General features: G+C 41.2%; 1 protein-coding gene across 6 annotated transcripts in view; it reads left to right on the top strand.

Annotated features, from left to right (window-relative positions):
* Nucleotides 1-26,886, top strand: part of PAPSS2 (3'-phosphoadenosine 5'-phosphosulfate synthase 2) — a 79,698-nt gene that overhangs the window by 25,180 nt on the left and 27,632 nt on the right. For 5 of the 6 annotated variants that reach the window (XM_067710105.1, XM_067710107.1, XM_067710109.1 and 2 more), the window contains exons 2-3: nt 16,591-16,708; nt 25,599-25,716. In XM_067710105.1, coding sequence (XP_067566206.1) covers nt 16,676-16,708; nt 25,599-25,716 — 151 coding nt within the window. In that variant the 5' untranslated portion in view covers nt 16,591-16,675. The remainder of the gene's footprint in view (nt 1-16,590; nt 16,709-25,598; nt 25,717-26,886) is intronic. The other variant, XM_067710106.1, reaches the window with a different exon arrangement.

Raw genomic sequence — 26,886 nt, 5'->3', positions numbered from 1 at the left:
TTATATAAAACCACCTTAACTCCATGGGAGTCATTCTCTAAAAGCTTGAGTTGGAGCTTTAAGATTAAGTCCTTAAGATGGAAAGTGCATATATGATAATCACGCAGAATATTTGTAATAGAGAAAAGTTATGAAGCACGGCATCTAAAAATATGTTTGAAAAAGAAAGAAAATATTTAGAAAAACAAGCATGAAACGATAAAGAATAGTCCCACCATCAACGTCAAACCATCTGCCTCAAATAAAGCTACTGCTGACAGTGTCGCTATTAGAAGATATGCAGAGCATATAAGTGGGGATGGCTGCGGTGCTCCTTTTAGGCTCCTCTGCATAGATAAGTGGAGGAGACTGAGTGAGTCAGAAGGAGGAGGAGTGTAGAGGAAAAACACAGTCAGATTGAGAGGTTGAGAGGGAGAGCCGAGCCAGTTGACTGTGCCCAGAGTGAAGACGAAGCATCTGGAAGCCTTTCTTGTTCATTCAAGTAATAGAGATAGAGGGTAAGGAGGCTTTTAAGCCCTGAGATGCAGTTTGTGCTTTCTCCACAGATTCTGAGGGTAGTGTAGAGTATTCCTAATGGTGTAGTTCCCACATGCAAACTAGGCCCAGAAGCACAACAGTTCAACAGTGTGGGCCTTGTGTATGTCTGAGGGAATAACGCCTCACATCCACTCTGTTGCCGTCACCTGACAAGAACCAAACAGAATTCTGTGGTGTAAATTTGCATTAGTGTGCAAAGTAGCCGCATAACGATCCTGCAAAATTGTGGTTGGAAATATTTTGTCTTGGTGTGGATTCATGAAGGTTTAAAAACATGGTCAGGCATAGAGAACAGACCTGTGGTTGCCATGGGAGAGGGGGTGTGGGAGGGAAGGACTGGGAGTTTGGGATTAGCAGCTGTGAACTATTATATATAGGATGGATAAACAGCAAGGTCCTACTGTACATATAGCATAGGATATATTCAATATCCTGTGATAAACCATAATGGAAAAGAGTATATATAAACAACAACAAAAAAAGGATGTCAATATGTGTTAAAAAAAAAGGCATGATCAGGGAACCAGTCTCACCAAGAGCCACTTTCAGGTTCCTCCACTTATTATTGCTTATACTACATAGAAGCAAAAAAAGTAAGAGTTGATATGCAGCCTGTGCAGCCATTTTGAATCCGTTTATAGTCACATTGTATCCATACATGTCTACAAAACGCAGCAAAATAAAGAGTTGTAGGGTGATCTTAATGCATGATCAATGAAGACTGAAGCCAGCCCATGGGGTTAATCCAGTTAAAAAAAACCCTAGTCTTTCCCCTGCGGACCTAGATTTTTGCCTTGACTAGCTGGATAATTGTTGCAGGAGTTTCCTTCTGTCTGCCTGTGTGAAAGCAGCCATGGGGTATGTGATTGAATGTAGACAGTTTGTCATTCAAGTTGTAGTTGCGAAGGTAAGCCATGTTCCATGTGGGTCCTCAAGGAACGGTTCATCTATGCCCATCACAAGTCTAGTTCACGGTGTGACATGTCAGTTGCACATTCAGCTGTCTCAGGAGGTCCACCTTGTCTTTGAACACTACACATTATTTGCTTTGCCTGTTTTTGAGCTCTAGATAAATGAAATCATACAGTATGCACTCCTTTTGTGTCTGACTTCTTTCAACATTGTGTTTGCAAGACCCATCCTTATTATTGTACATCATTGTATATTGTTCATTCTCGTTGCTGTTAGCATTTCCATTGTGTGAAACACTGTGATTTACTTACCAGACTACTGTTGAAAGGCAGTTGAGTGTCTGTCAATATTTATAACAACCTGTGAGGTAGGTGCTATTATTCTGTCCATTTTGCAGATGGGAAAACTAAGGCTTTGAGCAGCTTTAGAATTCATTTATCTCAAGTCACACAGGCTACTGTGGTCTAGCCAAACTTGAGCCCAGGTCGCCTGACCTGAGAGCCTGTGATCTCCACCCTCAATCTATTTCTTTACTGAAGCAGTTCTTTGATCTGTTTTTTGTCTTCTGTCATTTTAAATGATTCAGTTGTGAACCTATGGGAGCTGGACCAGGAGACAAATTTCTGTCACCGGACCACACATGAACTCATCCCTCCCCCTGAGACTAAAGCTTTGTTCCTAGGTCAAGTTTACTGAGCTTAGAGTAAGGGCTTGCCCAGGTGGTTCCAGTAGTTCACCTGATGTGTCCAGATCCCTGTAAATGCTGTGTGTGGTCTCAAGCTGGGCTCCCCACTTCAAAAATATATTTAAAAGCTGAAGAGACTCTTGAGAGGAGAGTGAGCACATCTATTGTGTTAGTATATCTCTGGCTTTAACTGTTTTGGTTCCATGATACGTGAAGAAACCTGAGGACTGTTTTGGGGTTTTTTGTTTGTTTTTTCTATATTGAGGATTTTTTTTTTTTTCTGTATTGAGCCTTCTATGGCTGTTTGTAGGAAAAGAAATGTCAGTTCATAATTTATTTTTTAAGAAAATTTTCACAAGTGCATTTTTCTTCCTGTTGCTTCCTGGGAGACATTCAAGTGAAGGTTACAGATTAACATTGGAAAGAAAGACCAATTTTCTAGCCTTGGGGTCAGGAACCCAGTACAAGGAAGTTTATAGGAGGCCAGTTTTTGGCCTCTTCCTGGATGGAAATGGCGGAGCATAAACGGGACCACCCTCTCCCGAATTCCATCGTTAGTAGCAAATGAGATGTTCTGCTCTTGCGTCTCTTCATGACCATCTTAGACCAATGCAGAAGTTTGCTGGATCTTTGGTGTGATGACAGGAGAGAATACAGAGGAGACCTGCACCTCCCCTCAGAGGACAGACAATCCCTACCCAGGAAGGCAGCTCATCCACTTTGCTTCCTGCTCCAGAACATACGGGGTAATTTTGACAGCCTTCAAATCTGGATGGAAGTTTTGTTTGTTTGTTTTTGTTTTGTTTTTAAATGAAAAAGTTGATTGTTTATATATGTATAGGTAGGTTTTACAAATTTTTAAAAGGCATTTAATAAAAGTTAAATGTGCGGTCCACCCTCTGTAGAACTTCATCCTTTTCTTCCAGACACTCTTTTCCACTGTGGAATTTGTGAGCCGTGCTAGCCAGAAGAGCAGCAGTGTAAAAAAAAAAAGGCAATTTTACTCATTGGTGGTTAGAGGGGGAGGGTGCAGCTCTTTAAAAATGTCCGAATTCAGTCTTTCTCCATTTCTGAAACTGCATTCTCTTCTTCGCAGTGTCTTCATATAATCATCCTCATGCCCCACCCCATACCCCCTTGCCCCGCCAGGATTCTGCATTCCATCTCAGCCACTCCCCTAGCCAATGAACCTGCTCACTTATTTCAAGGTAATGTGGGAAAGCTGTATTTCTTAAGATAGAGTATTAGGTCTTGCTGGAAAAAAATATCTAAACTTTGAAAAATATTATGTCTGACACTTCAGAACTGGCTGTAAAACTCTAGTCTCTTTAGATAACACATACTGTTCTCCTATAATGTGTTTGTCTTTAGCAGTTACCAGTTTAGAACGAAGACTTTTAAGCTGTCCTTTCCCCTCTGATTGACATCAGAGAAGAAGGGCATTCCATTCCTATAAATTATTGAAAATAATTTATAAAGAGAGAATTTCATAAATGGAGTATTAAAAAAGAATGAGGCACAGAGATAAACATCTTCAGTGTTCAAATGGCTTATGTATGTAGTAAAGGCAAGGCTAGAACTTATTTTCGGAGAAGTAAACCCCTAGTAAGGTGGCAGATAAAATACAAGATTTCCAGTTAAATTTGAATTTTAGATAAACAACAAATAATTTTTTAGTATAACTATGGCCCAAATACGGCACGGGACATACTGTATTTTTATTTGTTAAATCCGGCACCTCTAACAAAAGTTTTCAATATGGTTTCAGCACAATTTCAATCAATTAATATTTTCTGAGCACTTTCTGCCCAATGGTTAGGCTCAGAGGTGGCCTCAGGCAGGCCTTGTGTGTGTGTCTTTCACCATTGTACCCACAGCTTCTAGCACAGTCTTTGGCATACAGTTAGTGCTCAATGAATATTTTTTGAAAAAATTAATCAAAGGAATAAAAGAAATCTAGAATACGATGAATTTATGACCTGTGTAACTTAGGTAGGAACACAAGCTCACATATATAACAAGTTAATGTGACTAATGCTATCTTATTTTGGATTTTAACTAGTTAATTTACTGACTAGACTAGCTCATTTATGTAAAGGATCCAGATTCTGAATATGTGAAAGTTTACTCCCACTTCGAAAAGAAGTGATAACCGAACAGGAGATTGAACAACAGTCTTATCTAAATTTAATGCAGTCTTCTTAATTATCTATTTAAAACTGCCCTACTGGACATATTGCTACCTATCTTCTTTCACATACACTTTTGTTCTAATGTTCTAATCAAGTAAGTCATGTATCTGTAATACATTTATTCCTGACAGGATTGAATTTGATCAAGAGGAAAACGAATGTGTACTACTAGTCAGGTATAACCTTGAGCCATACTATAAAGTAGAAATTATTGATCTGTATTGTTTCTCCAAGGAATTTATAACTCTTTATAACACTTTCATTTATAATAGCACTAAATAAAAAAGTTGATTAATGTAATATTTTTCCAGTGTAAAAATTAGGCATATGGAAATTCTTATTGTTATTGTTAGTTTCACTATTTTGCAAAATATAATGATATAACACACAAGAAAATTTAATATAATCATAAATTCAGATCTCAGGATTGTAAGGACCTTAAGTATATTATTTATAATTGAAGCTATATATTCTCTCCTCTTTTTTTAAAAAAAAATATTTATTTATTTATTTATTTGGCTGCGCTGGGTCTTAGTTGTGGCATGTGGATCTTCATTGTGGCATGCAGGCTCCTTTAGTTATGGCATGCAGGCTCCTTTAGTTGCAGCATGCAGGATCTAGTCCCTGACTGGAGATCGAACCCGGACCCCCTGCATTGGGAGTGTGGAGTCTTACCCACTGGACCACCAGAGAAGTCCCTTCTCTCTCTTCTTCAGAAGAAAAACCTGAAGAACTATAGAAATTTGCAAGGAACAAAAACCCAACCACTCTTATTTATTCAAACTTCCTTGTGAGACTGACTGAAACAACAGTCTATTTATCTCACTTGCTTGAAGTTGTACTCAATTGAATTATACATTCAATCCTACCAGTTGTGTCCAAGCAATAGTATAACCAGAAAAAGTTGGAGTTCCAATTGAAAGAAAAGACTGATAAATTTAACTATATTTAAAAAAAAAAGGTATGGCAAGCAACACCATAAACAAAGTTGTAAATAACACCATTCACAAAGTCAAAGTACAAAGAGCCAGTGGAAAGATTTCCTAATATATAAAGAGTTCCTATAAATCAATGAGAAAAAGACCAACAATGCAATAGAAAAATGGGGAAAGGGTACAAATGAGAGTTTGAAAAATAAATAAATAAAGAAAATACAAACAGTCCTAAACATAACAAAAGGTGTACAACATCACTCATAATAACAGAAATTCAAACTAAAATCATATTGAAATACCATTTTCATCTATCAGATTGGAAGAAATCCAAAAGTCTTGATAATGTACTCTGTGGCAATGCCATTGGGAACCTGGAACTCCCATGTATTGCTGGTGAAAGTATAGATTGGTATAATCTGTAGAGAGTGATTTGATTATATGGATCAATAGCACAAACGCCCATACTGATTGACCTAGTAATCTCACTTCTAAGAATTACTCTCATAGACATATATTCACAAGTGAGAAATCAAGGTAATTCATTATTGCATTGTTTGTAGTGGTACAAAGTTGGAAGCCTTTGAAATTTCTATTAAAAGGGAGCTAGTTAAATAAATTATGGTATATCCATACAATGGAACAATATGCAGGCATAAAATGAATAAGAAAACTCTCTGCATCGATGTGGAAAGATCTGCCAACATAGATCTGAAACAGCAAGGTGTGTAATAGTGTGGAAAGAAGGGTTAAACAAATAGTGTATACATGTTTTAAAATTTACTTCTATTTGTATAAATAAACTGACAGGATATACAAGAAACTAATAAAAGTGCTTACACATTTTCAGAGGTAGGGAGGGTGGAGATGGGGCAAATGGGTGATGGGCGTGAAAGCAAGACTCTTCTGTATACCTTTTTGTATGTATATATTGAAAGTTTGTGAGTCATGTAGCTATTACTTATTTAACAACTAAATAATAAAAAAGAGTATGGCATTGCATCGGCCCAGAAGCAAGAGACAGCTTAAACTCTGAGGGGAACTTCAGGGATTCAGACTGACACCTGTGTGTAGAGTATGAAAATGGAGAGTGTGAGCGATGAGAGGAAAAGACGCAGGAGGTGCCACGGAGGAGGGCTGATCACTGAACTGTGTCAGAGCTGGCAGGTGGGAAGGAGTCAAACCAGGGGAGCAAAGGTGATTTCTAAGTCTTAGAATGAACAAACTCCCTGCAGAGGAGGGAGCCCAGGAATGGATCTGGGGAAGGGCCCAGGTGATTTCTAGGAGCCAGATCTAAGTAGAAAGGAGTGGAGGTCAGGACTATATGTAATGAGATAAGCAAGACGCACATCTTCTAGAGCCCAGACTGTATCCTCTGGGGTGTGGGGTAGGGAAGGCTTCTTCTAGGCAGCATTTATGCATTCTCGTGCTTTGTCAGCCAGCCCCAAACACATCTTTACCAAGAAGCCATGGTAACTTCCAACAACTTATTTGCCCCCTGTGGTCTTATTTCTAAACTGTGCTTTTAAGATCCCCAAAGATTGCTCGACTTGGAATAAGAAGACTTGGATTTGAGACCCTGAGTGACCAGCTGTTATGACCTTGGGTAAAACACTTTGAACCTCACAGTTTTGAACCTCAGTTTTGCCATCTGTGAAATAGACACGCAGAGACAAGCCATAGTCTGCTGTGTTTTGTGAAGCTCAGGTGCAGCTTTAGAAACTCTAAGGTTTCTGTGACAGGTAAGGGACTGATTCCTGGCACTGTTTTTGTCTATGCTTCTGTCAATAGACACAGCTGCGCATTCTGCACCTAGATAAGATGGCCATGCATGGTTTGCTCTGTGCTGAGTTCGAAAGAGCAGGGCATGAGGAGGTTTCACAGCTGGAAAGTGAAGGAGAATGCCCTGGAGTTTTGAGGGAAATCATATTTCTTTCTACACTACATGTTTCAGGGAAGACTGAACAGAGGGAAGCACTGGGGCAGTCTTCATAATTTGAAGTATCATCATCCACTTAATTATTATTATAATTATTTTACTAGTAAGTGAACTATTTTAATTATCATTAGTAACAACTATTTGTCTCATTTTAGCTAACATTTAGTGAGGGCTTAACTACTGGCCAGGCCCTGTGCTGTTTTATGTACATTTTCTTATTTAATCCTCATACAACTTCACTAAGGCAGAAAATGTTATGAAAACAATTCTACAAAAGAAGGAATGGAATGGTTAAGTAATTTGCTCAAGGGCACGCAGCTGGCACCAGAAGAACCAGGAGGCCCTACCAGTCACTCTGACGTGGAACCCATGTTAACCTTTATGCCGTTCTGCTTCTTTAAGGGAATATACATCCAGTTGAGGGTGGGAGCAAGAGTGTCTGTCTTTCTGCACTGTGAGTTTTATTCATATTGTTAAATTCATCAGACAATACTAACAGGTTTGGCTGCCTCCAAATCTGTAACTCAGCCAAGATTTTGAAAAAATGTTTGACATTCTTATCACCCAATCTTACCACCTGCGCAGCCATGTTCTTCCAAGTCTATCTCAGCCCCTGGCCCTCTACCTTCGCCCATAATACACATTTGAATAACGAATCAAATTTTGTGAACTATCCTGGGAATGAAAAATTAGTTTGAGTAAACATACTTAACATTCATTCAGTAAATTCTAAACTCCTATGATATTCTAGGTACATGGATTCCAAGACAAATGTGGATAGAGCAGACTGGCAAGTTCCCAATCTGGTGAAGTGGACAGACATGTCAGTAAATACAATAGTCCCTCCTTATCCGCTGTTTCACTTTCCGCAGTTTCAGTTTCCCGAGTTGAACCATCGTGTGAAAATATTACATGGAAAATTCCAGAAATAAACAAGTTACGAGTTTTAAACCGTGCACTGTTCTGAGTAGCATGGTAAAATCTTCCACTGTCCCGTTCCGTCCCGTCTAGGATGTGAGTCATTCCTTTGTCCAGCATGTCCATGCAGTATAAGCTACCTGCCAATTAATATAGGAAAACACATAGTATGTGTAGGGTTCAGTACTATCTGCTGTTTCAGGCATTCACTGGGGGTCTTGGAATGTATTCCCTGCAAATCAGGGGGGACTACTGTGACCATAATTAACATAAGTTCTCTAGTATCGTTAGTGTCTCCTAGATTTGCCTGAGCATTAAAGTCACCTGAGGCACTTTCGAAACAACTACAGGTTCCTGGGCCCTACCCCAGACCAAATGAATCAGAATCTCTTGGGGAGAGTCCTGGGAATCTGTGTTTTTAACAAATACCCTCTCAGAGTCTTACATCAGAGTCTTAAGTAAGTTTGGGAAATGAACTATCAGTAGAAACAGGATACTGTGGGGTCAGAGGAAGAAGCTAAGTCTGTCTGTAGGTGGGGAAATTAGCCAAAGGCTCACAGCAATGTTTACGCCACACCTTCGTGAGTGAGTAAGAGACAAATCGAGAGAAGGGCACTCCAAGCAAGGAAAATGTGGGTGAAAGCACAGAAGAACGGCGTGGTGGGGGCTTGTTCTGGACTGGTGCATGGGGTTCAAGGCCACGAAGGGCAGTAGATAAAGCTGGAAAAGGAGGTCATGGCACCAAATTGACGTCTCTGGACTTTACCATAGAAGCCAAAGGATTTTAAGCAAGAGAATTTTACTCTGGTGGCAAAGGAGAGAATAGCTTGAGAGAGATGAGGAGTCCAGTTTGAAGGCTGTCAGGGAGGTTCTCGTGAGTGATTAGCTAACAACAGTGAGATGATTCGAGAGGTATCTCTTAGCTAAAATTGACAGGACTCAGTGATAGATTGATTTTTTTTTTAATGAGGGAGGGTGCAGTAGGATGTCTCCTAGCTTAAATAATAGATAGATTTGTGGGCCATTACAAATGATGAGGAATATGGGAAGAGGAGTAAGGGGTGATGACAAGAAAATGACTTCTTGTCGATGCTGAGTTTCAGTGGCTCTGGGTGACTATACCTGCTAGGCATTTAAATATTGATATTTGGGGCTTCCCTGGTGGCGCAGTGGTTGAGAGTCCACCTGCTGATGCAGGGGACACGGGTTCGTGCCCTGGTCCGGGAGGATCCCACATGCCACGGAGCGGCTGGGCCCGTGAGCCATGGCCGCTGAGCCTGCGCATCCGGAGCCAGTGCTCCGCAACGGGAGAGGCCACAGCAGTGAGAGGCCCGCGTACCGCAAAAAATAAATAAATAAATAAATATAGATAGATATTGATATTTGAAGATAGAGATTTTGCACTCCATACATATTAATAGTAGACAAAGCCTTGGGAACAGGTGAGAGTCACTAAGGGATGTGTAGGGGAAGAGTGGAAGGGCGCTGGAGAAGAACCCTGATATCTAAGGGATGCGGAGGAGGCGTGTGTGAAGGAGCCTCTGGAGGAGATGTGAGAAGGCAGAAAGGCACAGGGATAGAATAATATCTTGGAAGCTAAGGAAAGAGGGAGTTTTCCAGAAAAGAGTGGTCAGTGGGATAAAATGGAAGGGAGACATTGTTTTACGGATTCGTGGCCTCTCAGTTTCTGCTCCCAGTGCCTTGATTTGGCAACTCTAGTACAGGTTCTACATGAATCTCCAATCTAAGGACTGAGTAGGTAACTGACTGGGTGTTTTGTATAGCTTAAATTCTTAAGAGAACCTCACTGATTCAGCCCGTGCATTGGTTGCACTTGGGTCAATGCAGTACAAGCAGCGATGTCTGGGGAGAGTAGTTGGGGAGGCTGAGTCTGTAGCTGTGCCCAGGCAGACTCACTAAGTAGAGTATGCAGGGGAAAGAGATCAAGTCAGATGAACACTGAAGATCTTGTCAGTGCCGATCGTTATGGTGATTACTGATTAGGCGCTGTTTTAAACAATTTACATGCAGTAATTTAATCTGTTTGAACCTACTGCGGGGCACAGAAGTCATATTGCAATGGATTAGAGCCCTTTACTCCTAATAATGACAGTGAGTCTTGAGAAAGGCATTAATCTGGTTCTTTCACAATTGCCCTTTGCTTTGTGCTTCTTTACAGAGGCAGAAGCCTTCTCTGGGTCCACTCTTTTTTTTTTTTTAATTGAAGTATAGTTGATTTACAATGTTGTGTTAGTTTCAGGGGTACAGCAAAGTGATATATATAATCTTTTTCAGATTCTTTTCCCATATAGGTGAGTATACTTCCCTGTGCTATAAGTAGGTCTTTGTTTCTGGGTCCGTTCTTAATGATCAAATGGAAGACTGCCTTCTGATCTTATTTCCTTTTCCTGAGTTCTCTTAATTGCATCATGAAAATATTACACATAAAAAGAAGTCTTTGAGCTGGGCAGATATGACCACACGAGCGTTCTATGAGTCGGTTTACTCCAGAGCTTGATGGGTTTAAGTGACCTTTCTTATCCTTAGGAATCTGCCTCACTGTGAACCAAGAATATAGGCAATGTAGCAGATGAATTTTTAATCTGATTTTTTTTGAACAGAGAGTAAACAATGTTTCCATATAACAGCCTTTTGATGTAAACTTTTCATAATGGTGATTTCAGGCCATTTCAAGCTGATGGGCTCTTTTAGTTCACAATAATATACATTTTAGTTGCCTGTCTCTGGGTTGTTTATGTTATATTTGTGAAGGAAAAAACAGTGAAATAATCCATGTGAGGATGTGCTCACAGAGGATGTGGTTCATTTAACTTATTCAAGCAATGCATTAAATAAGTGTCCAGTTCTGTATTCTATTGGATTTAAGTGTTAATGACTTAGATTTCAGCACTAACTGAAATATGTTAGGTCCCATCAGCTTAATTGATTCTTAAAGAATATGGGAAACTCACCAGAACTACAATCACAAATTGTTATACACAGTTCCTTGATGCAAATTTCAAAGAATATTTTACAAATGCATTTGTGAATGGGAGTTCTGTTTATTATAAGGTTTGGACTGCTTTGGCTGTTTTCTGTAGTGATGGCTGTGAGAAGACTTAGGACATGGCAGGTCTCACTTTAAGAAGGGGGTAACCTTCTGCAGGATACAAAATTAATGCACAGAAATCTCTGGCATTCCTATACACTAATGATGAAAAATCTGAAAGAGAAGTTAAGGAAACAATCCCATTTACCATCGCAACAAAAAGAATAAAATACCCAGGAATAAACCTGCCTAAGGAAGTGAAAGACTTGTACTCAGAAAACTATAAAACACTGATGAAAGGAATCAAAGATGACATAAACAGATGGAGAAGAATCAATACTGTGAAAATGACTGTACTACCCAAAGCAATCTACAGATTCAGTGCAATCCCTATCAAACTACGAATGGCATTCTTCACAGAATTAGAACAAAAAATCTTACAATTCATATGGAAACACAAAAGACACTGAATAGCCAAAGCAATCTTGAGAAAGAAAAATGGTGTTGGAGGAATCAGGCTACCTGACTTCTGACTATACTACAAAGCTACAGTAATGAAGACAGTACAGTACTGGCACAAAAACAGAAATGTAAATCAATGGTACAGGATAGAATGCCCAGAGATAAACCCATGCACATATGGTCACCTAATTTACGACAAAGGAGGCAAGAACATACAATGGAGAAAAGACAGCCTCTTCAATAAGTGGTGCTAGGAAAACTGGACAGCTACATGTAAAAGAATGAAATTAAAACACTACCTAACACCATACACAAAAATAAACTCCAAATGGATTAAAGACCTAAATTAAGACCGGCCACTATAAAACTCTTAGAGGAAAACATAGGAAAAACACTCTGACATAAACCACAGCAAGATCTTTTTTGACCCACCTCCTACAGTAATGGAAATAAAAACAAAAATAAACAAATGGGACTTAATTAAACTTAAAAGCTTTTGCACAGCAAAGGAAACCATAAACAAGACAAAAAGACAACCTTCAGAATGGGAGAAAATATTTGCAAATGAAACAACAGACAAAGGGTTAATCTCCAAAATATACAAACAGCTCATGGTGCTCAATATCAAAAAAAAAAAAAATCCAATTAAAAAATGGGCAGAAGACCTAAACAGACATTTCACCAAGGAAGACATACAGATGGCCAAGAGGCGCATGAAAAGATGCTCAACATCACTAATTATTAGAGAACTGCAAATCAAAACCACAATGAGGTATCACCTCACACCAGTCAGAATGGCCATTATCAAAAAATCTAGAAACAATAAATGCTGGAAAGGGTGTGGAGAAAAGGGAACCCTCCTGCACTGTTGGTGGGAATATAAATTGATACAGCCACTATGGGAAACAGTATGGAGGTTCCTTAAAAAACTAAAAATAGAACTACCATATGACCTGGCAATCCCACTATTGGGCATATACCCTGAGAAAACCATAATTCAGAAAGAGACATGTACCACAATGTTCATTGCAGCACTATTTACAATAGCCAGGACATGGAACCAACCTAAGTGTCCATCGACAGATGAATGGATAAAGAAGATGTGGCACATATATACAACGGAATATTACTCAGCCATAAAAAGGAATGAAATTGAATTATTTGTAGTGAGGTGGAGGGACCTAGAGTCTGTCATACAGAGTGAAGTAAGTCAGAAGGAGAAAAACAAATACTGTATGCTAATGCATATATATGGAATCTAAAAAAAAAAAATGGTACTGATGAACCTAGTTGCAGGGCAGGAATAAAGATGTAGACATAGAGAATTGACTTGACGATACGGAGTGGGAGGGAGAAGCTGGGGTGAAGTGAGAGTAGCATCGACATATATACACTACCGAATGTAAAATAGATAGCTAGTGGGAAGCAGCTGCAGAGCACAGGGAAATCAGCTCGGTGCTTTGTGATGACCTAGAGGGGTGGGATAGAGAGGGTGGGAGGGAGGCTCAAGAGGGAGAGGATATGGGGACATGTGTATGCATATGGCTGATTCACTTTGGTGTACGACAGAAACTAACACAGTATCGTGAAGCAATTATACTCCGGTAAAGATCTATTAAAAAAAAAAAGAAGGGGGTAATCTTCTTAGCCATAAAGGTGGCTGTAACCACAGTTTAGAATATGTCATTTTATTGAGTAGTGATACTAAAGCGTATGTGCGGATGAGGACCAGAGTTTGTTTAAGGATATCCACATCTGTCAATCAGCCAGCAAAATATTTATTAAACTTCTATTATTCATTCAACAAGTGTTTACTGAATACTTAATGAAGTCCAGCTATGTCACATTTGCTTGCTCTTTTTAATCCTTGCAGCAGTTAACAAGAATTATAATCCCACAATTTGGGGAGACTTAGAGAGGTTAGACTTAACTCATTCAAGGTTTTAGTGGAGTCAGAAGTTGAATTGACTCTAAACTGTCCAGCCTCAAAATCTATATTATTTCCTCTTAGCTGGGCCCTGTTGGGAAATCAAAGCTGTATAAGCTACGGCCCCCACCATGTAGGGTTGACAGTGAAGTCTAAAATACAAGTCTCTAAGTCTATAAAACATTAGATATAAGTCTAAAATATCCAGGATCTAATGGGGACAGGAGTTCAGCAGAGAGGCATCAAGGAAGGTATTTTGAACACGGGGTTTGTGCTGCTTGTTTATTTTGGCCACACCATGCGGCTTCCAGGATCTCAGTTCCCTGACCTGGGGTTGAACCCGGGCCATGGCAATGAAAGCCCAGGATCCTAACCAATAGGCCACCAGGAAACACCCTGTGCTGCTTGAAGAACAGGCAGTGTGTGGTTAGGTGGAGGGTATGAAGAGATTCTTCCAGATAGGATGGGCTGAATGAGAAAAGGTGCAAAGCCAGAATGAGCTGTGTTCAAAACCTCCTGCTTGGAATAGAAGTTCTGCAGCCGAGAGTAGAAAAGGTTATCGAAATGGTCGCTGGAGCCTGCAAATGAAGGGCCTTAAATTCCAATCTAAGAATTAGGACTTTATTCTGTGTAAGGACTTCATTCAATGGGGAACCATTGAAAGTTTTGCGTACAAAAATAACATGATTAAAAGGCGTTTTAGAAAATTTGTCTGATTGTCAGTTGGAAGAGGAAGTGAGAGAACTAAAGATTATTAAAGGGGTTCTGAGCCAAGGGATGGATGTGATGAATGCTTTACAACCTTGGGGAGACCAGGACGAGCAAGATTCACGGGGGACAGTGCTGAGGAATAAGGTTCAAAAAGCCGGGCCAGGGCTTCCCTGGTGGCGCAGTGGTTGAGAGTCCGCCTGCCGATGCAGGGGACACGGGTTCGTGCCCCGGTCCGGGAAGATCCCACATGCCGCGGAGCGGCTGGGCCCGTGAGCCATGGCCGCTGAGCCTGCGCGTCCGGAGCCTGTGCTCCGCAACGGGAGAGGCCACAGCAGTGAGAGGTCCGCATACCGCCAAAAAAAAACAAAACAAAAAGCCGGGCCAAGCCACGGGGATAGTTATTCATGGCAGTGGAGGGCAGTCCAGCCAAGAGGAGACTCCAAATTATGGTCAAGAAGACAAGCAAAGGTCAGAGCTGGAGAAGGAGTTCATAGCATCCGGAGGGCTGAGGAGTGAAATGTGATTATATATGAGAAGCAAGCCAGGAGGACCTGGAGCAAGTTCTGTTGGAGAGGGTGACACAGATGAGGCCGCTGGTTCTGGACTAAGACTGAAGACCATCTGGAAGCCTGCTCACCACGTAATGGGGAAATAGGCCTGAGCACTAAAGTGGAAGTCATGGTAAGGGTCTAGGTCAGGGTGTGAACAGTGGAAACTGGAAGTAAGATCCTTATATGAGAGATAGATACTATGAAGAAAAACAGGACCTGTAGATGGATGATACATAATTAGAGAGGAATGAGAGCAGTGGCTCCTATAAGCCCTCAGAGTCATTTTAAGAACAAGTCATATTCCAGAGATTAGCTTGGAAATGAATTATGCAGGCCTTGGAAAAGTTTCATCAAGAACCTTTCTCAGGCTTCCCTGGTGGCGCAGTGGTTGAGAGTCCGCCTGCCGAGGCAGGGGACACGGGTTCGTGCCCCGGTCCGGGAAGATCCCACATGCCGCGGAGCGTCTGCACCCGTGAGCCATGGCCGCTGAGCCTGCGCGTCCGGAGCCTGTGCTCCGCAACGGGAGAGGCCACAACTGTGAGAGGCCCGCGTACCGCAAAAAAAAAAAAAAAAGAACCTTTCTCCATCAGGAAATGGTTTTTTAAAACTGTCAGTCTAATGTGCCAGGAATATTGCTACCCCCGGTATAACCATGGAATCTAAACTTCCCCTGTCCTCACTCACCATCTTTCCACCTGCTTCTCAGTGCAGGTGTGAGCTGTCCCCACCCAAATCGCTGAAGGAGGCTTTTGGGTCCAGGTGTGAAGATTTGTGAGCATCTGTGGGTGTGTGAACCCCTCTCCTGGGGGTCCTGAGAAGGAACTCCACACACATACACCCCCAACTTCCAGCCACATATTTCTCCATCCTGAGTCCACTCTAGGACAGTTGCAACTTCCGGATTCTTTGGTCCAAAAATATTAACTCTTTTACCCTGCAATAAACTTCATCTAATAGCTTCACTTCCACTTTCCTGCTTCTGAAGCAAAAAACAGCCATTTTGAGGGGTTTTTTTTCTCCCCTAAGGAGTTTCAGATCTCCTTTTTCCTCCTCCTTTTTTATGTTATTTACTCACATCCCTCCATATGGAAGATTAAGGGCTGCATGTGTCATAACAGGAGGTTTGGGGACATAAGGAGGGCTGAAAGAGGCTGAAAGAGAATTAATTCACCTCCATTTTGGAGGGACAAAAGGGGCTCAGAAGAGGGCACTGCTAGGTTTCACCAGTTTCCTCTAAAACCAAAATCTTTCTTTCTTGTAATATTTTAGAATGTCGCCATAAACAATGTGGGTATGTCACAACTTATCTATGTGTTTAACTCTTATCAATGTCTTATCTATTTATCTTTCTGTCCTTCCTCTTTACTCCATGGTGTGCTTATAAAAGGATTTCTCAAATAACTCCAAGTAATTTTAATCCTTAAATTAGAAGTAAAATAATAGAGTCAGTGATTTTAAGAAATATGATCAGGAAGATAAAGAATCCAGCAGTGCAGAAGCCAAGGTGATTATAAAGTATTTTATTTATTGCCAAATCTTGTAAAAATGCACTCTTAAAAAATAGACTTTATTTTTTAGAACAGTTTTAGATTTATGGAAACAATTGAGAAGATGATACAGAATTCCCATGTATCCTGCACTTAGGTTACACTGTTACTAACTTTAGTGTGACACATTTGTTACAATTAAGGAACTGAAGACACATTATCATTAACTGAAGTACATACTTTTTTCAGATTTCCTTAATTTTTATCAAATATTTTTTTCTGTTCCAGGAGCCCATCCCACATTGCATTTAGTTGTCATGTCTCCTTAAGCTCCTCTTGACAGTGACAGCTTCTCAGACTGTCGTTGTTTTTGATGACCTTCACGCTTTGGAGGAGTACTGATCAGGTATTTGGTAGAATGCCCCTTTCTTGGAGTTGGCGTGGTGTTTTTCTCACGGTGAATGGGAGGTGACATAACGTGGTTGTTACGTCAAATATGATGTCAGGCCAGAGCAGGGATCCTGCCTGGTCTGCCCAGTGTGCTCCCTGCCCGATTGGCAACTCCTAACAATTGTACCCCTCGTGGTGCAGGCCTCTCTCTGTCCCCGCGGCGTTGGGGGGCGTCAAGAGGGCGACAAGGGGGTGGTGTTGGCGCCCGGGCTCCTGGGTTCACTGGGTCCGGCATATAGATATATATGATTTAGAATGGGATTAATGTTATTTCCTCTGTAACCTGTTTCCGCATTTGGGCGTTCAGCATGATATAGTCTGAGGTCAGTAAATACAGATGTGCACATTCTGCATATGGATATGCCATAAGCTATTTAATTGATGGAAATTTTGATGGCTTCTATTTTAAATAATATTATTATGAACATCTTTAGGTAATGATTCCTTTTTCTGTATTATGATGTTGAGGTTCTTTGAGAATTAGCGAGACTAGCAGGGGAAATCATAGTGAGGCGTTGCATGTTCTCAACAAGACTTGACTAATTTTATTTCCATGGAAAAATGTGTTTTAAACTAAAGTTGAAAAAAACATTTTTAAAGAAAGAGCTTTTTTTTTTTTTTTGCCACATAACTTGGCGGGATCTTAGTTCCCTGACCAGAGATCGAACCCGGGCCCCGGCAGTGAAAGCACTCAGTTCTAACCACTGGACCGCCAGGGAATTCCCAAGAAAGAGCTTTTTATCTTCAGAATTTTAAAACATATTACAGAGCAACAACTATCAGTACCATAGGTGTCCACACTAAAAGTAGAAAAATTCTGTAGAAATACGTAAGAATACATAACTTATAAATACATAAGAATTATAAATATATAAGAATTCTACAAATAGATTCAAACTACTAAAAGATTTTCAAAGTAATAGGGAAATGAATTATAACATATTTTGAGATCACTGGATAATAATGATGGAAAAGAAATAAAATTGACCCATGTAAGCACATGACACATTATTAAAATGTCAGATGTATCCAAATAGATAGAATAGTTTAATCATAGTTTAATCATATCAAAATAGGGGTCTAAAGAACATATTTGGCTCAGCTATGATGAATGATCAAATGGAAGACATCAAAGACAACAGGAATATTTTTATATATTCTTAAAATACCTTTTAATATGATATAACATATTACATATAATATATGTGCTATGTAATAAAGTGTATATCAAAAGGAAAGTGAACAAAAAGTGTATATTATAATTAATAAAATTTTTACTATACAAAATACAGAAAAAAGTACCAATATGCTTTTGGCTGCACCACACAGCATACAGGATCTTAGTTCCCCAACCAGGGATGGAACCCATGCCCCCTGCAGTGGAAGCTCAGAGTCCTAACCACTGGACTGCCAGGGAATCCGCCCACAATACATTTTTGAAAAGTGGATGAGGTCATTGCCTAGATTGTCCTTACTTAATACCAAAAGAGACAAACACACAAATATCATAAGTAACTTACAACATGGAAAAATACATATTCTTACTAGTAACTAAATAGGTACGAAGTAATCTAGGGGGGAAAAAACATTAAAACTGCAAACATAACAAGTTAGTTGGAATATTTAGAAACAGGTATATTGTGGTAGCCTGGTAACTTGGCTCTGTCTTTCTGGAAAATGAACTGGCAATACATAATAAGACTTAACGAAAGTTTATAACTTTTCATACTCAGTTGTTTCACTTTGGGCTATAGACCCCAAGGAAATACTCTGAAAGGAAATAAATATAAACAGATATTTGTAATGGTAAAACATTTGAAGCTACTCAGGTTAAGTAATGAAAATGAAGTAAGAATGATCTTTTGATTATTTACATTTTTATGTAGTATCAAAAGCCATGATATGCGTGATATCATTTAGTCCTCAATGAGGAAGCTGTGACACAGAGGTCCCACAGCTGGGACTGGAAACAAGGAGTTCTGTCTGGGCAGGAGTAAGACCTGCACTTGGAGTCAGGAAGCCTGGCGGTGTGTTCTGTGTCGTGCAGGTGTGGGACTTCAGCCGGTAGTTTGAGGATCTGCAAATGGGTCACAATGCACAGTTTCCTCAGCTCCCGGGCTTTGAACAATAAGTGACATAATGCCTGTGAGAGTGAAGCTCCTACCATGAGCCTGAGAGGGTGATTACTGAGGTTGCTGCTTTCTGCAAGCAAACCTTTAAATGAATCTTCAAACTGCACACTGAGGTCAGGGAGGTTTGGGACACTTTTAATTAGCAAGACAGCAATGAAACCATAGCCCAACAGCAGTGAGGCCAAGTTCAAAGGCAACAGCAGAGTTGTCATTAGAGAAGGAAAGTGGATTTCTTTGCACTGAGGGGGAGGCAGGAGGATGTAGAGGGAATTCAAATCCACTTACTTGTTTGTTTGTTTATTTTAATTAATTAATTTATTTTTGGCTGCGTTGGGTCTTCGTTGTTGCCCGCAGGCTTTCTCTAGTTGTGGCGAGCATACTCTTCGTTACGGCGCGTGGACTTCTCATTGTGGTGGCTTCTCTTGTTGTGGAGCATGCAGGCTTCAGTAGTTGTGGCTCGCAGGCTCTAGAGCGCAGGCTTAGTAGTTGTGGTGCACAGGCTTAGTTGCTCCGCGGCATGTGGGATCTTCTCGGATCAGGGCTCGAACCCGTGTTCCCTGCATTGGCAGGTGGATTCTTAATCACTGCGCCACCAGGGAAGTCCCACTTACTTGTTTTTGATTGAAGACATTAGGCACACATCAAAAACCTTTGAGCACTGAGGAACTCGTAAACTCACCTGCGCTTTCCAGCTTCCTCATTCCTCCAGCGCCCTCTCTTTCATAAGCCTACTCACTGTAGCACAGGCTCTGATTTTGCTCCAAGGGTGCCCCGCCCTGCCGTGAAATCATCTGAAGTCTTTTCCCCATGTAGCATCTTTTCTTCTAGTCATGCAAAACCAAGGCCTGCCGTGACCTAGCCTATCCCACCCTGAGTTCCAGAAGCTCCTTCATACTCCCCTTTAAGCATCTCCGATGGGAGTGAGGGGTAGATCTGGCAGAGATACTCACTGCAACCCTGGGCTGGGTGATCAAGTCCCATCTTTACTAGCTCATGAGGCTAACCTGGGGCAAAGGCCATCCTCATGCCAGTGACTAAGCATTCATGACTGAGACAGCCAGCAGGAGAGCAGTTAGTGTGGAGTGGGTAGAACAAGGAGGCTTCAAACTGGTGCACCTTGGAGAGGCATGTTACTGGCTGGGCTTTGAGTCAAAGAAGATGATAATCAGAACGGCAACAACATCCTCCTCTGCTCCTGTGCGTGTGTGCGTGTGCATGTGTGTGTGTGTGTGTGTGCTTCATCCCTACAAAATTGCTTTCCTATCCATTGTCTGACTTGATCATGACCCCCCCCACCCCACACCTCCCCAGACTTTCCTTAGAGTGGACCTAAGCCTTAGAACACTTCTAAATCTGGGTGACTTAGGCCTCAAACTACCATGATGTCTCCGGAGTAGATTAATGCCTCCTGGGCCTCATAAGCCTCAACAGCTTACCTTGTCATGTATTTTCTTTGATACTTTATATAGAAAATTATTTAATCCATTCAGCAGCCCTATGAGGAAACTATTCTTAGCCCCATTTTACAGAACAGGAAATGGAGGATTGACGATGTTTATCACTTGCCCAGGGTCACTGAGCAAGTAGGTTAGGAAGAGGGTTTCAAACCCCGATTTGCTTGACGCCAAAACCCATCCTCATGTGACTCCTGGGAGTTTTTCTGGGTCAGTGACCTGGAAGAAGCTAGGGATTTTTGCATTTTTTTCCCTTAGGAACCCAGAATAGAAGTATGCCACCAACTTTGTGGTTTCTGGGCCACTTCCGGTTAAGTGTCAGTGTTAGACGAGGTGCCGAGGACGTCTCTGTGCTCCTTTGCTACTCACAGGGAGGCATTTGTTCTTTAACATGTGCTTTGCTTTCCATAGAGAGAATCCTTTTTCTGACAGCCACTTTCTTTCCGAAGCTTAGAACACCATATACTCTTAAGAAGGAAGGAAGGGTTTCAACAAGGAAAAGAACAGTTTTCGGCTGCCTCACCCCTTTGCAGTTCAAATATCCTTCAAAACATCTGCTTCTATTTTATTTGTTTGCCTTTTGGAGAAAATCAAGGGTAAATTTGAGATAAATAAGAAGCAAAATATCTTCCCGAAACAAACAAAAAAGCCCCAGTACCTGGCCATCTGAAAAGATTTCATTTGTTTGTTTAAAACATTGTTGGAGTGATAGAAAATCTGGACAAACACCCATGATTAAGATGCAGTTAATAAAAACCAAAAGTTCAGAGATTAACTATTACATACTGTAAGAGAGTTGTTCCTTCCTGTGGACTCTGATGTTTTTGGAAAACCAAGTGCTTGTTGGGGAGGCAATTAACAAGATGATAACAAAGTTTCCACAGAAGACTAGCAAAGCCTGGAGTTTATTCTGGATCTCAGCCTCTAGGGAGAACGAACAGCCAAAAGAGAGGAAAAAAACCCATCTCTGTGGACAAATTAAGCAACAGTGGGCATTCACGTGCACAGGTGGGCAGCAGCCCCTTAAGTCAAACGCGCTGTGATGGGATCCGAGCCCTCTTCCACAAACGCAGCTGTGCTGAACAATATCATTCCACCATCTGAATCTTTTTTCATTTTTTAGGCTGCATTGGGTCTTTGTTGCTGCTTGCAGGCTTTCCCTAGTTGCTGGGGGTGGGGAGCTTCTCATTTCAGTGGCTTCTCTTGTTGCGGAGCACAGGCTCTAGGCTCACGGGCTTCAGTAGTTGTGGCACACGAGCTCATTAGTTGCGGCTCGTGGGCTCTAGAGTGCAGGCTTAGTAGTTGTGGGGCATGGGCTTAGTTGCTCCACGGCATGTGGGATCTTACCAGACCAGGGATCGAACCCATGTCCCCTGCATGGCAGGTAGATTCTTAACCACTGCACCACCAGGGAAGTCCCCCACCATCTGAATCTTATTAGGTATTTTCGTATTTGCTTAGTTTTTTTTTTTAATGGTTCTTTTTTTGCATGTGGTAAAATTTACATGTAACGAAATACCCATCTTAAGTGTACATTCCCTGAGTTCTGGCAAATGCAAACACCTATGTACCTCAAACCGTTATCAGGACGTACAGCATTGCCATCACCCAGAGGCAACTGCTGTTCTGACTTTGCAAATTAGTTTTCCCTGATGGGGGATGTCATATAAATGGAATACATGTAGTTTTTTTGGGTAAGACTTCTTTGACTCAGCAAAATGTTTTCATTTATTATCATCCTCATTGCATATATCAGTAGCTCATTCCTTTTTATTGCTGATTAGTATTCCGTTAGAAGAGTATTCTATAATCTGGGTGTTTTGTTTTGTTGTTGTTGTCTATTTTCCTATTTGATGGACCCTTGGTTATTTACAGTTTTTGTCCAAAAAAGTTGCTAATCATATTCTTGTACGAGTCCTTTTGTGGGTATAAGTTTTCATTTCTCTTGAGTTAATGTCTATGAATGCAATTGCTGAGTCCTAAGGGAGGTAAATGTTCAGCTTTACAAGAAACTGCCAGGTTTTTTTCTGAGATGGTTGGACCACTTTACACCTCCACTATCAACATATGAGAGCACATGGGCTTCCCTGGTGGCGCAGTGGTTAAAAATCCACCTGCCAATGCAGGGGACATGGGTTCTAGCCCTGGTCCGGGAAGATCCCACATGCCACGGAGCAACTAAGCCCGTGCACCACCAACTACTGAGCCTGCGCTCTAGAGCCCGTGAGCCACAACTACTGAGCTGGCGTGCTGCAACAACTGAAGCCCACGCACCTAGAGCCTGTGCTTTGCAACAAGGGAAGCCACCGCAGTGAGAAGCCCGCGCACCACAACGAAGAGTAGGCCCGGCTCGATGCAACTAGAGAAAGCCCACACACAGCAACGAAGACCCAATGCAACCAAAAATAAGTAAATAAATAAAAATAAAATTAAATTAAAATTGAAAAACAAACAAAAACCTATGAGAGCCCATCCTTGCTGACTTTAGATGTTATCAGTAGTGTCTCATTTTGGTTTTAATTTGCATTTCTCTCATGACTAGTGACATTGAGCCCTTCTTCATGTGCTTATGGGCCATTTGTGCATCTTCCTTTGTGAAGTGACTGTTCAAATCTTTTGCCCATTTTTATAAAGCGGGTTGTCTCTTTATTATTGAGTTGCAGGTATTCTTTATATATCTTCATGTCAGAGGATGGAGGGAACACATAGGCCCACTGAACTAAGAAGGCATCTTGAGACTGAAAAAAGTGAGGCAGGCGACTCCATATAATCAATGGATCAGTTATTATGGGGTAACTTACTCACAGGATGGGATCACGATTGTGTCCACAACAATCCAGAAGCATTCACAACTGTACTCCGTGCCACCGAGGGGCCATTGGGACAATTTTATATTAACCTAGAGTATGGGGGTAGGTACTTGGAAGCAGGACGTGCCTTTCTATGTCAAGACTTACGAATGGGTAATGAGTTTCATGGGCATCAGGAATACGTCAGTGAAGGTTTTCGTCATTAGGGACTAACAGGGCATAGAGGAGAGGTCACCAGGTTCTAATGATTATTAAACAATATGTATTAACTACAAAGCCCTCGATGACAGAGAAGTGATTCACTTTACGTTACAGTCCCTGGCAGGGTCAGCAGAAGAGCAGGAGAGACTGTTAACGGCCCAAGATGGCTTCAGTTATGCTAACAGCCATACACTTCATACAGTAGAGAGATATATGTCTGAGACCCACACTCTCCTCTGAGGGGCCCAGTTACTTGATCTTTTTGTCTGTATTTCCCCCTAAAATGTTGCCAGGAATTCTGCTTTGTTTAGTATTATATTTCCAGTGCCTAGTATGGCCCCTGGCACTTAGTAGGAGCTCATTTACATAAACATTTACTGAAAGAATCAATGAATGAACGGATGAACTGACTTGTGGGCCTGATATCCACACACAGTGTTCTTGAATTTAATGGCAGGGATTAACAAGGAAATGGAGAGAAAGAAACTTTTAATGTTTTCCTTGAGCCATAAAGTGTACTTGGCACAAAAGACCCAGGATACCTTCAGGGGATTTATTCACTCTGGGAAAACATGGCTAGAATAGCTCATGGACTAGCCTCGTTTGTCTCCCTTTATGAGTCCTCTCGTGCAAGCCACCCCTGCTGTCTCCTATCCCGACCCCTTCCAAGTCTTGGGTTCTGACCAGGTTTGATTGATGGATGATCAGAGCGTCTAGCCTTGGAGAGTTTTAGGTAACTTAACCCAGCCGATCCCAGCTTTCAATACCTACCCCTTGGTTCCCGCTGACACTGATAATGCTGTTCCCTGCCAGCTGGCCCCTTAGTTGGGCTCTGTGCCTCACTAGCAGGCCCACCCCATGGGTGTGCACTGCCTTTCTGAGCCCCCAAGGGCCAGCAGGGGGCTCCTTCCTCCTTGGTCTTGAAGTGGATTTCCTGGTGCTAATCCAGGTGGCTCTCCTGCTGCAGCTGTACACTGAATAATCATTGTCAGCGTCCACATTTGTAGGGAACTTGGCCATTTACAGAGCATGTTCCCATCCATTATCTAGATAAGCCTCCAAACAGTCCTATTTGTATTCCCCTTGATTTTTTTTTTCCCAAAGGAAAGGCATAAAGAGGTGATTTAATTTGCTCCAGAATGTAAGAGTTGCCCTCATGTGACCCAGAGTTTTCTAAGACTGTCTGGGTCTTGCTCAAAGAATATTGGAGATTTTTTTTTTTTTTTTTAGCTCTGGCGGGTATACATGTACAGTGTTTAAAAGGCTTCATAGATTTTTACAGTTCAGCAACTTGGATTACATCTGTCATTAAAAATTTAATTACCATACCAAAGACACACATGGGCAGTTCTTAACCTTTTTATTTTTATTTAACCATCATTATGGTTTCCCCTGACCCACCCCCTTCCCCTTTGGATCACATCTTCACATATTATTTTTTTTAATGTCCACCACAAACTGTATTTATTGACTCATTTTACCTTTTTTTATTCATCAGACATGTACCTTCCAGTCAGAGTTTAGGGTCAGGCTCAGATAATCTGTGCCCTCAGGGGGCTGATTTTATTACAGCCAAAATAAATACATTCGAGATTTGAGTTAACCTCCAAGACTAATAACTGGTACATTTCCATTTCTTCAGGCCTTTATGAAAGATTAAAAAGTTCATACACTGACCCTTGGGAAAGTGGAAGCAGATTTTAGTACTTGTGAGAAAGGAGTCCTATTTTGGGGATAAACTCTCAAGTTGCTGACGTCTATGTCTGGGTGGGAACAGGAGGGGTATAATGGCCTCTAACTCTTCGTTCTGTGATTGGAGCCTCTCCCAGCTCTCTAGAGAGGAGCTCAACCAGCCTCACCCTATTATTTCCTCAGCGGCTGGAGTATTTGGGCTATTTTCAGTTCATGCCCGTGGGACTTGGGAAGAGCATGCATTTACTGAAACAGAGACATTCCCCTAACCATTACCTAAAGGTACACATTTTAATATGTCATGGAACCAGAACTTTTACATTGCATCAATAATTGCCTCATTCAAATTATACTTTCAAAGGGCAGTGATGGGTATGCTAAAGGCAGTGTCTGTTTCTAAATTAGTAGAGTTAATTAATGTTACTCTGTGTGCCAATTATAAAAAAAGGAGTTTCGGTTAGGGAAGACTATTTATGTAATCTGTTATTTTATTATATGTATACATATGAGATTTATTATTTTATTAATTGAATGCTGTGCTTGCTCTTGTTTTGTAGGAGACCCAGCAGAAATCCACCAATGTTGTGTATCAGGCGCATCACGTGAGCAGGAATAAGAGAGGGCAGGTGGTTGGAACAAGGGGTGGATTCCGAGGATGTACCGTGTGGCTGACAGGTATGCTGTGTTGAGATCTATATATTTTTTAATGGAAAACTGATGGTGACACACAATTTTTAGGAAGATAGTGTCACTACATATTACATGTGTATTTCAACATTCGAAGGAGGCTGAGAGCTGTGATAGAAAGCTTGGGTGTTAGTCCTAACTCTACCCATCAGTGAGAAATAGGACTTCCATCAAGTCATGGAATGTCTCTAGTTCTCTGTTTTCACCTCTTTGGCAGGAAAGGATGGGACAAGTTGATTATGACATTCCCATTCAGCTCTAAGGAATTCTGTAGTTCTTAATTTCATGCCTAAACACATTTACTGGCAGTTATGAACGGGGCTCTCCTAATTTGACATCAAGCATTTGGCTGTCCATTAGAGAGATTCTTTATTCTTTTCTGATGTTTTAATATTCTAGGGGGCTATTTTACTTATTTTAAAAAATTAAAATCTGTGCAAGAAGCAAAACTAAAGTTTTCTGCGTAGCTGAGTATTGTCCCTTGTGTATAAAAAAAGAACTCATTCCCACCGAGGTGACCAAATGAATCTCCCTTTTCTTGTGTTTATATAGCCCCAGAATGTCAAAGCTAAGGGTTAGTGACAGAACTGGAATTAGTCCTCGGCTGTTACCTTATACTCTGAGTACAAGGTAGAGGAAGTTGATTCCTGGGAATGCAGGTCCGACATAGGCTGGACTCAAAAGAAAAAAACAGGTTCATTTCGTAGACATAATATTTCATATGGAGATGAACTCAGATGCAAAGATATGTCTATCCAGGTTATGAAATCAACTCATGTGTTACTGTTTGCTGACAAATGCTGATTTATTCTAACCTGAAGATAGTTCTAGAAAACACAACAAGCGAGGACCTGCCTTGCGTCTTTTCTTGCTATTCTGAGCCTTTCCTATTCCTGTCTAAAGCAGCCTCATTCTTCTCTTTCAAGTTATTTCCTAGTGCCTGTGGCACTTGCCCTTGGTTTCCGGCTTTCATTCATCCCTGGAAGAACAACTTTCCCTGCTTCCAGGGTGAGGCTGGACAGAGGGCAGGGAGGCTGCTGTGTTCTAGAAGGCAGATTCACCTGCCGCAATTCCTGATATGTTTCCCCCGCTCCCTCTGAGAGATGTGACGTGCAGCAGTGAATAAAACAGCATGCTCCAGACGTTTCCTTCTTGCTA

This window comes from Pseudorca crassidens, chromosome 16, assembly GCF_039906515.1.
Source record: "Pseudorca crassidens isolate mPseCra1 chromosome 16, mPseCra1.hap1, whole genome shotgun sequence".
NCBI lineage: Eukaryota > Metazoa > Chordata > Mammalia > Artiodactyla > Delphinidae > Pseudorca > Pseudorca crassidens.
This window is presented reverse-complemented; position numbering and strand designations above follow the sequence as displayed.